This window comes from Bidens hawaiensis, unplaced genomic scaffold (assembly GCF_021521415.1).
Source record: "Bidens hawaiensis isolate Kalapana, Puna unplaced genomic scaffold, B.hawaiensis_p1.1 tig00072179_1, whole genome shotgun sequence".
Lineage (NCBI taxonomy): Eukaryota > Viridiplantae > Streptophyta > Magnoliopsida > Asterales > Asteraceae > Bidens > Bidens hawaiensis.
The window spans coordinates 7829-22000 of NW_027502632.1; the positions used below are offsets into that span (position 1 = coordinate 7829).

Sequence of the window (14172 nt, forward strand, 5' to 3'; positions counted from 1 at the left end):
ATAGCATAGGTTACTGCATCCGTTATTGCTCATCTCATTTCGTGTATATATGTTACATGTGTTTTACTTTACCCATTCTATTTTTCCTTTGATTATTGGCAGCTTCAATATATATATATATATATATATATATATATATATAGTTTTTTTTGTTTGCATTGTTTAGGGTTGAGCTGGGGGATCTCTCTGGAAGCGGTCTCTCTATCATTAAGGATAGAGGTAAGGTTTGCCAAGTTTTTTACCAAAATGGATGGTGGGGAAAAAATATTTACCAATATAGGTTATTTTAAAACTATTTACCAAAATGAGGACCTTTTCTTTTCTCTCTCCTTGTTATTTAATTTTTCACCTCTAAAGTTAGAAAATAAAAAGAAAAAGTAAACATTAACAAGTGCTACTCAATTGTGGATTATTGTGCTATAACTTGGTCATCTGAGTTTTTCCCGATTTCTCATGAAGCTTATTGGCCACAATCACCATCTATTAGATTACTTCCAAATTTGGATCTAAAGCGATACAAAAAGGGTCGCCCTCGTCTAACAAGGCTACGGAATGGAATGGATATTAAAGAAGGAAAAAGTGGTAACCGTTGTGGAATTTATGGAGAATGTGGTTATAATCGGTCAACATGTCCCTCCAAGCCTAGAAGAATGCATCTCTAAGTGGGTGAAGTTGTTTTGACATTTTTATTTTAATCTATACTGACGTTGTTATTTTTATTTGTCTTTAATATTGAGACCGTTTAGTTTGAAATGCTTATTTAGTGTGTTTTTTACGTTTCTTATCTTAATTTGAAGTTTATTTAGATGACTTAAGTTGTAGTTAACATGGATTGATTGAAGAAAAATAAAAACAAAAATAATTATAATAAGTTAATTAAAAAAATAAATATTAAAACTCCTTTTAGTTCCTCGAAAACATGTTGTAGCCTGCAGGTGCCAAAAATCGCTTTTTGGTTGCTTATTTATTTTTTCTTTTTATTTTTTAACCCTAGAGGTAAAAAATTTAATAACAATGTGAGAGAAAAGAAAAAAATTCTTATTTTAGTAAATAGTTTTAAAATAACCTATATTGGTAAATACTTTTTCCTTCACACCTATTTTGGTAAAATACTTAACATTTGCCTACATCCCACCATCCCTAGACCCTACTAGTAGCTTTGCTATATAGGTGGGATTTACCGGGTATGGCTGTTGTTGTATTAGTTACATTATAATGAGTCAAAACTTCCAAACCAAGTATCGCCCAAACCAACTAAAAGTAATTATATATTGACAAAAACATCATACAACTCTCGACATTCTTAAGAGATCACGTGAGCAATTAACATGGCGAAGCATAAGCAACTAAAAAGAAGTTGGAGATGCAAAGTCGGCATGTAGAGCGAGTCTTGTATATCATAGTCAGTATTAAATCATACAACACTGAGATATTCATAGATGTACAACTTAAACTCGGGATTTGGCTATGAACTCCACATATTTAACTTGTTGCGCTTGGCCACTTTCTACCTTGTAAAAGCCTAATAGGGAAGAAACCCCTTGGTTCCCCTCCTTCTCCAGCCCTCTCTCCATCTATACACACATTTACATACATAGTATGACAAATTACCTTCGGATTGTTTACCATGCTGTTTATAGTTGTTACAAAATGCTAACTTCACCGTCAGAGGATGTATATGAGACTACAACCTTGTAATCCTTTCAAACCAAATTCATGGTCGAAACATGAAGTTTTGAACTTGCTCAACAAGCCATACCCACTAGGCGAATATTCGTGGCAACAACCATGTGCCATGTATGGAAAAGGTGAGGTGCAAAACAATGTGGGTTTGAAAGCAAAAGCCAAGTTGAAAAAAAGTCTCTTAAAGCGGGCTTAAAAGTGGTAAGTGTGACATGGTGGTGAAGTAGTGTGTGGTGGAGGTGTTGAGAGACTAATTTTGTTATGGTTTTTGAGTTCTTTTGTCATGATCTTTTTTAAAGTCAGTTCATGTAAAGGTGGATTATTAGTTTAGTTATTATTTTCTTTTTAGTTCAATGAATCAAATGATATTTCTGTTTAGTTTTAAGTCTCTTCTTTTCCCCCCTAATCAAACTTCCTTGTTTTTTATACTCGTTAACTTTCTATTAGTATCAAGTCGGATCCTAGATGTGGAAATATAAGATAACAAAGCTGATCTCTTCTTCATAGAAAAAAAAATGATATTATGACGCACAAAAATAAATAAAACATAAAAGGGTAGCTAAAGGTTTTACATAATACATTTAAATATTTAATAATTCAACACACAACCAAAATTACATAAGGCCCAACCTAGGCCCACTTGATAAGACCAAAAGGCCCACACAACTTCACACCCTAGAAAAGTTTTAGTAAAAAAAAAGCACGCTCACTCTCCCTTTGGAGAGGGGCTGCAAAATACCCTCAAAACAATATTAAATTACAATATTACCACTATAACTTGCACACACCATACATAAAGCCAAACAGGTTACTTTTTTCCACCTCCAGGATAAAAAACACCAACTGATAATGGATGCATTGGTGTGTCAAGGCTTCCTGCTAACATTACCTTTTTAACCCTGGGATGAAAAGCGTGATACCTTCTTCTTATTCTTAAAATGCCAAATTAAAATTGGTAAAAAAAGGATATAATTTTGTCTATTGTTCTTTCATTTAAGGTTGTTTAAACCTTTTGGTCAGCGGTTTTCTCGGTTGAGGAGAAAAGTTAAGACGCGACGTGTAAGTGGCTTTAACCACCCAATTGCTTGGAATTACATCTCTTGCCGATAAAGTTCTCTCGGTAGAGAGTGTGGTGAGTTTGACCGAAAATGGTCCTCTTAGAGGTCCTCTGACAATCACCCAATTTGCACCCCAAACATGGCTCATCTTTAGCCATTCGGTTGACCTTGCCTGTTCATTCACACACATTCTATTTTTAGCAAATTTTGAATATGACGCATTTATTGTAGAATCAGTTTTAGTTATAGAATCGTAAAAACTGCATAATTCACTTGCACGTCTTGTTTAAAAATTACGATATAAGTCATATAACTTAGAAAAAAGAAAAAAAAAAGTAAGATAGACGCTTATATAACCATATTATATACATGAAGATATAATGTTTTGGTCTCTCATTTTGAGAGATCGAAGTCCACATGTGATATTTAAATTCCCATTCTTGTTTGATCCAGAAATGATATAATTATTAATTTAATATTTAATATTATTAAATGGTAAAGAAATGTTGATTGGAAATAAGTGGAATGATATGTATGTTTATCAATCAAACACAGAATAGGAAAGCACTTGATCACATTGAACCGTCACTAACGACCCTAACTTAATTAATCAAATATATTTTTCTGACTAAATGGATACACAACTATATCATTAAATATTATTATATTAAACTATGGGCATTAAAATAAATATACTCCTATTTTGAGCAGTATGTTTCAGTTTTTTGAATAATTTAATTTATAACGAAATCCACAAAAACCTAAAATAAGCTCATAAACTATTTTAACAACTTGTACCCTATGCTGTAAAAGGTTGTACAAGGGTGTATCCGACATATTCGGACATCAACATGCTTCTTTTATGAAAGTATGTGTTTTAAAAAGTGGTTTCTTTTGACTATTTTGCCCATCTTCTCGAATCATATTCTCCCGACACCTAACTTATTCTTTCCTTGGTTAGCGTGTTAATCTTAATCAGTTTTCTGGTCATTCATGCACTTTTCAGAAATTATCTATTCTAGTTTAGGTTAGTTAGAATTTAATAAGAAATATGATACATACTACTTGTCACGTAACATATTATGTGTAATTGTTATTTTCTATATTTATATTCTAAAGAAAGAAGCTAGTATAGAACCTGTACCTCTCTGATATGCATGGATCCAACATCTCCGTCCCCACCCTCAAATTCAACCAAAAGTGAAAGCCAATAATTCGTTGAGCCTTCGTTCACATGAAATGCAATGTTTCTACCCGGGTATTTACACGGCGTCCTACAATTTAAGAAACAAAATTCCATAATTAAAAAATCAGTAATTGCACCTACAAATTTAGTAAATGAACATAATGCCCCTCAAATAAATTGTCCAAGAATTAAATAGGGGGGAGGGGTTTCCGTCGTTACTAAATAGTGATGGACATTCTCTAGCATACCGGCGGTAAAGAATGTTAAGTACACCACGGTCACGAAGCTGGTTGTGATCGCCGGCAACCGCCATCCGACCAAATGCGGCGCCACTGAGGTCAAAATGTGTCTTCCCGCCCGAGCAGTAGCCGCCCGGACACTCGTCAGTGATAATAACCGTTACAGCACGCCGGGAACATATGGATTTGTCCAGACACTTGACTTTGTAACAAGCACCGCACCCTTCACCACCTTTAAACAGAATAGGGCTCACTGCTCCCACACGCGCCCGGAACGGCTTCACGTCCACCAGAGATCCGTAACCACACGCGCCACCTGCAAGTACAATTAATTAACCAATAAATAATACTACTACTTTGATATTTTGATTTTGATGCTATTCTCTTTGGTTACACTTCCACTCATTAACATTACCCCAAAATTAAAACACAAACAAGTCAAATTACCATCACTTCCGTCTCCTTCAGGACTTCCGTACCACGTGGCAGTGGCCGGAAGCCAATGTGAGCTAGCCGCATGCATTAGCGGCGCACCCGAACACACCACAAACCACCACATCGCCGCCAAACATAGTTCAACAATGTACCTCCCCGAAACACCCAGATTGTTCATAACAAACACCATTGTGAAAAAAGCCGACCACCCTGTCGGAAAAACCGTCTGGCCGGCGACGGAGTACACAAAGTAGTACGGTCAATAATAATAATAGAGAGAGAGTAGAAGAGAAAACAGACAGTAGGTTTAGAGTTCCACAGTGTCAGGACTGAGTTTGCACATCGGTATATAAGGCTGAGGGGTGTGGAGCGCTAGGAAGGGCGCAAGAGGCCAGACGCTCGCGCCCCGGGGCGCGAGCACCACACCACCGAGGCGCGAGAGGGGCGCGAGAGGGGCGCGAGAGGGGAAAACGAGGCAGGCGCCAGGGTGCTAGCGGCTGAGAATGGCGTGAAGTTTTCTTGGAAAGCGTGAATAGAGCCGTTGGGGAGGTGATTTATTAAAAAAAAAAACGTTTTTTTTTCCTATATATAATAACAAACCCATATCAAACCCATATCAAACCTATATCAAACCCGATTTAAACATATATCAAACCCAAACCAATATCACATACTAATATCACATACCACACCCAAAACCCGAAATCACCCCATCTTCCAAACCTTTTTTTAAAAACATGGCTGGAAATTGGTACCCAAACCTAGATTCAGATTACAGTTACGACGATTTATGGTCGGCACCGGACCAACCGATGTTTTATTCGGGGTCGCAACAACCATCCGGCTTTCAACCATCCAACATACAACCGTCTCCTAACTTTGTAGTTCCGGAGACACAAGAACCAGAACCAGAAGGTGAAGCTGCGGGACAAAGAAGACGCGTCCACCGGAAAAAACAAGTTGCAACGGACGGGTCGGGTTCGGCTTCGACTGGAAGGGCGAAACGGAAAATCACTCCGTGGTCATCGGATGAGAAGGAAGCCCTGTGTCGGGCTTGGATAGCCATTTCTGAGGATCGGCGTTGCGGTAATTGTTTTAACGTTTTTAAAAATGATTTTAAAAAAAAGTTAAATAAAAAAGTTAAATGACTTACAAATTTATTTATGCATTTTGCAGCCGACTACCAAAAGAGCAAGGTCTTTTGGACAAAGGTTAGGGAGACGTTCTATTCGCTCGTTGGGAGTACAGAGCGGAACCCCGATATGATTTCGGGACGGTGGACCGAAATCAGAAAATTTGTCGGCTTGTTTACTAATCTGTTCAACAGGAACGCCGGTCGTATGAGACCAAGTGGCAGTGACGATTTGGCGGTCTATAATTTCACTGTCGAAGAGTGGAAGCAGGAGTGCCTGCGGAGGTATGGGACGGTGAAGACGTGGGACGGTGTAAAGGTGTGGGAGAGGTTGAGAAGGTGTTCCAAGTGGGTTGAGCTGGTGGCGCCGGACCTTGATGCGGAAGTAGGGCCGAAACGGACTAAAACTAGTTCGTCTGGAGCGTACAGCACTTCCGCCGGGTCGGATTGCCGGGTTGGATTCGACCTAAACGTTGCGGGGGAGGAAACGTCTTCACCGCCGAGGAGGCGGCCATTGGGAAGGGACGCCAGGGGGAAAAACCGGCTGAGGGGGAAGCCGTAAACATCAACGATCTTGTTGAATCCCTCAATAAATTCAACAAAACCATGGAGGTGGTCTCTATTGACAAAAAGGAAAAAAAAAGAATGAGAGATTTGGACTTCCTTGCAAGAGACTTCAGCCACCTAAATCCGGTCGACCAAATGCTGATGGAAAAACAAAAGGAACGTATCCGGAAGAGGTTGATCGAAGAAGACGAAGCCGAATAATAAGAATAATGTTTTTCTTTAGTACTTTAATTTTTTTTTATATATTAATGTGTTTTTTTAATTAATGTGTGTTTTTTTAAATAATTTCTTGTTTTTTTAATAATACGTTTTTTTAATACATTTATAAAAAAATAAAAAAATAAACCGCTCGCGCCCCCTCTCGCGCCCCTCCACACCATGGCCCGGGGCGCTATCACCACTACCAACACCCATCTTATCAAGTTTCTCTCTCTGCCACACGTCACAATATTATTGGCTGGCGCCCCCACTCACGCTCCCTCTCGCGCCCCCCACACCCCTCAGCCTAACAACACAACACAACACAACACGGGTTATTAGCTGACTTTCCGTTTCTGTCCTGGTTTATTTTCCTTATTTACGGTCGTGCCATTGCCTTTTAGGTGGGTCCCAACGGCAGTTAAGGCTTCATATCCGGACTGTTCAGTGTTGGTGGTGTCGGTCACCCGGGTTTTGTTATTTTTATATTCCCTGATTTTGTGTTTAAGGGCTTGATTAGATGATTCTAAACTTGTTAACCTTCTTTTTTATTTTTGCTTTATAGGGGAGGGGTTAGTGATGATGATTGTGAGTGTTACTTTGGATAATGATTTAACAAATGAGCTGTTTGGCAGGTGCTGAATTATTAAGAGATCTGAATGATTAACAGGCTCTGAGTCAGTAAGTGTTGTTTGGTTAAACCTCTGAATGACTGTACAGAATGACTATTTTACCCTCTAAACCTCTAAACTATTTCGTGTTGAATTCAATATATCTGTTTAGTCAAAACGCATAATCATTGTACTAAATGACCAAACATTCATAATAATCAATCAATATACATCTTAAAACAAACTTTTATTTTAATCAACCCAAATACATCTTAAAAATAGTTTAACAATATACCCACAAGTAGGCAAGACCCCTCAACATCACACACAACTTAAGCTATATCCGGGCAACATAACACCCATTATAGTACAACCAAAAACATCTTAAAAATAAGTCATTTCAGCAATTACACGCATATATCTTTCCTTGTCTCTTAACCTCTTTTCCTCATAAACCTACAATAAATCATCATTGACACCAAAATTATCTAGTTTATTGATTCTAAGCTTTAGATCATAGACAAAAAAGATAATTGCATAAAAAAAAGATAACCAATTATGGTATAATTTCTATATTAGCTTTGACCAGTTACTTCACCACCCTAAAACATTTTACATTTTTATACAATATAATAACAAACTTAACGCCTACTGTCCTAAAAATTTTGGTTAAATTACTATATTAGAGAGGCTCAACACCTACTGCTATCACTACTAACGCAAGAATCTACAACAAAATATTCAAGACATAAACAACAAACACTAAAAGATAGTTGAACACAACATAATTCTTAAGCAACTAAATTTGGATGTCATATGTCAATATCAGCATAGGAATTGAGCTACATACTCATGAAGTCTGGGGTTTAAATTTCTAGCCTCATCCTACTTTCTACAAGCTTCTTTAGCATATCGGAATTCCAAAACATACATTGTTTGATTATAAGTAGTGATTATATAAACAAATGAAACAAAAAAGCAATATCAATCTTGGTTCAACCTAGAACCATAAGACATCAATTTAGTTTTATTTTGAGATCAGCATTCTGCCCATAGTCACACGAAACATGACACCCCCACGATCTTCGTTCCGGATCGCCTGTACCGGAAACGGGTACAAAGTCGTACCGATTGCCACCCGAAACACGATCTAGAACAGTGAAATTGACTGTTCCCGAATGTTGAAAGAATCCTACTATTTTCATCTTATTCTCGTTTAAACCGTTGTATTTTATTGATTGAGGAGGCTTAGAAGGAGACTGGAGGCTGCTGGAGATGAGAAGGAAAACGACGATGGATTCTGAAATTAGGGTTATTCACGTTTAGTCTTACTTATAATTAAAATTTACATTTTTTACCCTTACAGTAGAGTTTTCATCAAAATTTACCTTTATCTTTATGGCTGACTTTATAGATAGATGTTATTTTTATGTTAAAGTTTATTTGAAGTTAAACTTTAGTTAACTTATGTTATAAACTTATAAAAAATATTAAAAAATCTATATAAGTTGTTTTGTATATGTTACGATGCACCTAATTATGCGGTACACCGTACCACGTACTGAATTGGCGTTCCGAATGAACCTACCCCCACTCGTACCGTATTTTTGGAATGCACGAACCACGTACCAGTTTCCGTACAGCGTACCGGATCGTACCGCGATCCATGTGACTATGATTCTGCCAAACTGCCATAGGCAATTTTTCTTGAATTAGCACAAACTCAACATCAATTAGCATATGATTCAAGAAATAACCAAGCAAGCATTCAAACTGGTCATGTTTGTCTGGGTCCCCGATTTCAACTGGATCTTACTTAATCATGTCATAACTCACAAATAAATGTGTCGACAAGGGAGTTAATGACGGGTTGCTATATTTAGAAAGATGACCGTTTGTTAAAGGCTGAATCAATAACAAACATACGGTTGCTAAATCAGTATTCAACGGTAACCAACAAGAACAACATTCACTCAAAATATTTCCATTTATATAATACCAATCATACAAAGTGTATAATTGATTTAGGGTTTCTTGAAGGTTTATCCGTACTAAGACAGCCGTCACACACAAAATATTCTTCGTTAATTAATGTGTCTGTCTGCCTTGTCCATCTTCCGTAGGCGGTGTGCCCTAAAACATTCTATTTATAGGCCTTCCACCCTAGGACAGCTGTCATTCCTTCTAGAAACCCCAAACGTAAATACGTATTCAAATTACATAATCAGAAAATATTCTAAGTGTAAAACAAGTCTTCCTGGTAGGCTTTGCGTCAATCTTCATTTTTCAGAGTAAGCTGTGTACTCTGCCATCCTTTAGGACATGGTAACACAGAAGTGTGCCCGGGATCAGTTTCCGGGTAGACTTTACTTGAAGAGTATTTTACCAAGTAAAATACTCACCGGGTATACTTCAGTCTTCTTGACTTTGCTAGACTTTGCCTGACAAACTCTTACGAGCAACCTTGTTCTTCAATGGTCCATTTCAACTCTTTGCTATAAAATAACTTATTAGCAAAGTGTACTCGGGAGTACTGTTCCTTGCTTGAGTTGAACCTTGCCCGATATTACTTAAAGATATCTATTTCAATCATCAAGCTTGCTTGGACCACAATTATTAATGAATACCTTGCCCGGTCATCCAATCACTTGGCTTCATGGACTTGCTTAGCCAAAAGCTTACTAGGGAGTGAACTTTACTTGGCTATGAAGAACATATTTGCTTGATAAAGTGAACCTTGCCCAGATTTACATAAACTAGTGAACCTTGCCCGACAATGCACTAATTTGCAAACCCTGCTCGGATATCCACTAAAGAAGACTACTTGAAGATAACCTTGCCCGATAGACAAAATATCGTACCCGGCTAAGTAAAAGCTTGCTCGGAGGTCTAAGGTGTGCCCGGATCCATACTTAGCGAATTCTGAGTAGGTTGACAAGATTCCAATCTTCCACATATTTCATTTTTGTCAAATCTTTGACTCAACAATCTCCCCCTAGATTGGAACACCTCAGCTGACCCAAAACATTTCTAAAGTTACTTACACTTAATCAAAAATACACATCAAATTAAAAGTCAAATTACGTATTCAAATAACATGAACAAATTACATATTCAAAAGCTGTCCGAAGACATTACATCACAAAGCCTATTCTATTCATCTTGTCTCTTTCTTGCATTATGAACGGCTTGTCTTCGATTAACTATTTTTTATGCAGCTTTCATTTTGAAGATATTAATGATTCGGTAGTGAGTATGACTTTCTGGTATAACTAAATCCCTTATATCCATTAAATCTTCAACATGCAAATAGGTCAAGTCTTCATCTTTCTTGATAATCCCCAGTACTTTTCCATCCGAGTTTCTCAGCAAGTAATGGTCATTATTTTCTTTGTACTCTACTTCAGTTATAACGCCATTTCTTTGTACTGTGTATTTGGGGCGTATCATTCTTCTTCCTAAGCTTATGCATGTGTTCATATTTGACAATGGATTCATTCATGTGATATTCATCATAAAGTCTCTTTTAGAAATGTCCATTCTTTTCAATTTTTCTGTCCTCTTTGACCTGTGAAGTTGAATCATTCTCCAACTTCTCTTTTCCTTTAAGAACTTGAATCCCTTTTCAGCTTCGTCTCTCAAAAACTTTGACAGATCATTCATCTGCCTTCCAGCTATCTTGTTTCTATTTCTGAAGTCATACAAATTAAGATTGGCCATCCTTTCCAGTTGTTCTTCTGGGTATTCATGAAAGTCACTTCTTACAACAATTTCCCTCAGCTGTCTACTTTTCATGATCACCTTTAAGGACTCAGTAACAGAATCAAAGTAGATTCTGTTGGAAGATCCACATTAGATTGTGGTCTTATTGTTCTTTGTTGTGTAGAACTACTTGATTCACCTCTTCCTCCTTGTGGTTGTCTTCTTGAGATTGGAGGCCTAAAAGGTATAGACTTCATTGGTTTTCCAGGCCTTAAGTTGAAAACTTTAATGTAGATTGCCTCTACCATTTCTGGTGGAAGGTTGGCAAGATCAACAATGTTTAATCCAGCTAGTTCCTTAAGATCAAGCAGCATCTTTGCCATACCAGGTCTGTTTGACAGACCAGCAGGTACAAATTTTCCATCTATAAAGCTTTTAGGGTTTTCTCCTTCCCTTAGAGCTTTCTCCCACTCTGCCTTTTGGATATAGAAAAGTTCTTTCAAATCTTGTTTTTCCAAGGCATTAAAGTCTGCTTCACTCATTCCCCTTTGATTGATCATTATCCTTCTTAGAATATTTATCATCTCTTCATTTTCCCAAGGGACAATGGGTTCATCTTCAGGTTCAGGCTTTCACTTCTTGTGGGGTAGGAGTTTCAACTGATCTGACCTGTTCTTTTAATTTCTCCCTCATGGTCTGAAATTCTTCTTTTCTTTGCTTGGGGTTCATCAGTTGGTTCAGACTGTTTGGTAGAGCTCTCAGTTTGGACTCTCTTCAGTTTTTCTTTTCTTTTCAGTTTGTTGTACTGATCCAGCACTGATTCTCTAGATAGGGTACTCAACAATTTCAGGCTTCAAGCCTCTCTCCAGTAAGTATCCACACATACCTCCATACTTTTTCTTCAAAACTTCAATCTTTTCAAGTTTCTCATTTTTCTCTTACACACTTCTCAATCACCATTTCTCTTTCACTGTTATACAGATCTTGGAGTTGGTCAAAGTTGAAATGAGACAGATCTTTCTCTGAATAATTATGCCTTCTGAGGTATTCTCTAAACTTTTTGACTCTCCCTGTTCTTCTCTTCAATCTTTTTTCTTGAGGTCATCTCTCTCCTTATCAAGTCTCTTTTGCAACTGATCATCATCAAGATCAGCCAAAGTTTCAAAACTTATGCCATATCATCTCAACTTTACAACCAATGGATGAGCCCTTTTAGCTTCTCTCATTCTCAAGTCAATGTTGGCTCTCTGCTCATCTGTCATTTCAACTTGTGGAGATTCAACATTTACAGCTTCTCCTCCTTTCCCTTGATCATCATTGTTTTCATCAGAATCATCAGTTTCATCATCCTCTTCGGATGATACATTTACTGCATCTATCTTTGGCTCATCTGAGGGTGGATGATCTGGATTTTTCTCAGAACTAGCAGCACATCAGGAACACCTGGAATCTGTTGACCTGGTTGTAGTGTTTGTAGTGGAATTGCCCTTATTAGGCTTAGCATCATTTTCACCATCATCATTTATTTTCTGTTCATCAAACTTCCTCTTTCTTGTATACACTTGCTCAAATATTTTGGCTCTTTCCATCCTGATTTCTGGTGATATTAGCCATCATTTCTTTAACAGTTTCACCAGTTGGCCTTTCAGGTTCCCTTTCAGGTTCCTTTTTGGGGCATTTCTTCAGATTCATTTACAGGTTGGCTCTGTGGTTGAAACATACTAACCACCATAGCTAAGGAATTGTCAGCTTCCTCAGTTCTGTTCATCATAATCAGTGTTTCAATTGCTTCTTGATCAGCCACATCATCAATGATTTCTTTTGCAAGTTTGGCTTGTCTGATCAAGGCTTCTTGTTCTGCCATTTCTTCAGCAGTTAGGGATTGGGCTAGTATCTCCCTATCCCTTGTTTCTCTCAGAAATGTTTTCTTGTTCTCTTAAGGCATCTTCATTAGCAATTGCATCATCTTTAAATGACACATCTTTTTTTTGGATATGCCTTAATAGGCTCTTCTTCTGTAACTTTTGTTTTGCCTTTTTTAATTCTTCGCCTCACATCCTCTTTATCTTCAGACTGTACATAGTCATCAATTTCCTTCTCAAGTGCTTCTAACTCAGGATCATACTCTGCCCTCTTTGGAGCTTTCTGGTTGTCAATTTGAGTGATGGGCTCCTCAGCAGTAGTATTCCCTTCATTCAACACTTCAGTCTCAACTCCAGTTTGAATGTTAGTTAAGAACATCAGTAGCTATATCAGTAGCAGCTACATTCTCCTCAACATTTATCTTTTCAACCCTATCATCTGTCTCAACATTCTCTCCATCCCTCTCCATATTTACTATTTCAACATTGTAATCATAGTCCTATTCTCCAACATCTGATCTATCACCATCATACTCATCATCCTCAGCTCTCCTCCTCAGCACTACTCTCCTATCCATCATCATAAACATTCATAATCAATTTCAAACTGTCTGCAGTCTCTACTGCTGTCACAATTTCATCAATATTTACATCAGATACAGTTGGCATAATTTCATTCTCCCCCTGTTTTGGGGCAGCTGAGGTGTTCTCACCTCCTGCTCCAGGGCTTGAATTTTTAAATTTGCTTGTACCAACTTCTCTAACAACATCACATTCTCTTCTGTCACCTCCTCATTCCATCTTTTCAGTTTAGCATTTTTCTTTCAACAAAGTCAATAAGTCAGTGTCAGTGGGTGGTGTTGTAAGTGGTGATGTAGAAAAATTGTTCATATTCAGGTTGTTCTGGTTTTGCGGTGTGAGTTTGAAATATGGATGGTGGTGGTGATTGTGTATGAGGTGGGCTTGGAATGAATGAATCTGAGTGAGTTTGGCTAAATGTTGGTGGTGTTTGTGGTGTTGGGGATGTATGTGTTGATGTTTCAGGTTGGCTTATGGTTAGGGTTTGGGGTGGGGATTTAGTGGTTTGATGTGGGTGGTGATGGTATAATGGGTTGGTCAATGTGTGGTGGGTGATTGTGGTGGTGTTGGAATAGGTTGTTCTGGTTGCACAAGTTGCTCCCCCTGATCAGGTGCATCAATATCCATAACTGCTCCAGCTCCTCTTTCATCTCCATCAATATCATCATTTCCATCATCCAAATCATCATCATCACTCTCAACATCATCTCCTCCTTCCTCCTCTGAGCTTAACTCAGGAACTGGCATCACATTCAAGTCATGGTCCAACAACCATGGCAAGATCTCAAATGGTACATTTGAGTTATACATATTAGAAACACCTGATTTCTGATTCTTCTGTATGTGTTAGGGTTTTGCAGTAGGTGTGTAATTCCAACAGTGGGTAGATCTTGGAGTTCACTATTGAAGATTATCTGTAG

The 14172-nt window shown here is 37.8% G+C and overlaps 1 protein-coding gene across 1 annotated transcript; it reads right to left on the reverse strand.

The window, feature by feature from the left end:
• Positions 1-2259: 2259 nt before the first annotated feature.
• On the reverse strand, positions 2260-4940 carry LOC143605960 (expansin-B3-like). The gene is made up of 5 exons (XM_077081891.1): positions 4614-4940; positions 4176-4482; positions 3886-4015; positions 2693-2913; positions 2260-2615 (listed from the first exon to the last, which is right to left on the reverse strand). The coding sequence occupies exons 1-5, from the start codon at positions 4789-4791 to the stop codon at positions 2492-2494; spliced, it is 960 nt and encodes a 319-aa protein (XP_076938006.1). The 5' UTR covers positions 4792-4940; the 3' UTR covers positions 2260-2491.
• Positions 4941-14172: the final 9232 nt, after the last annotated feature.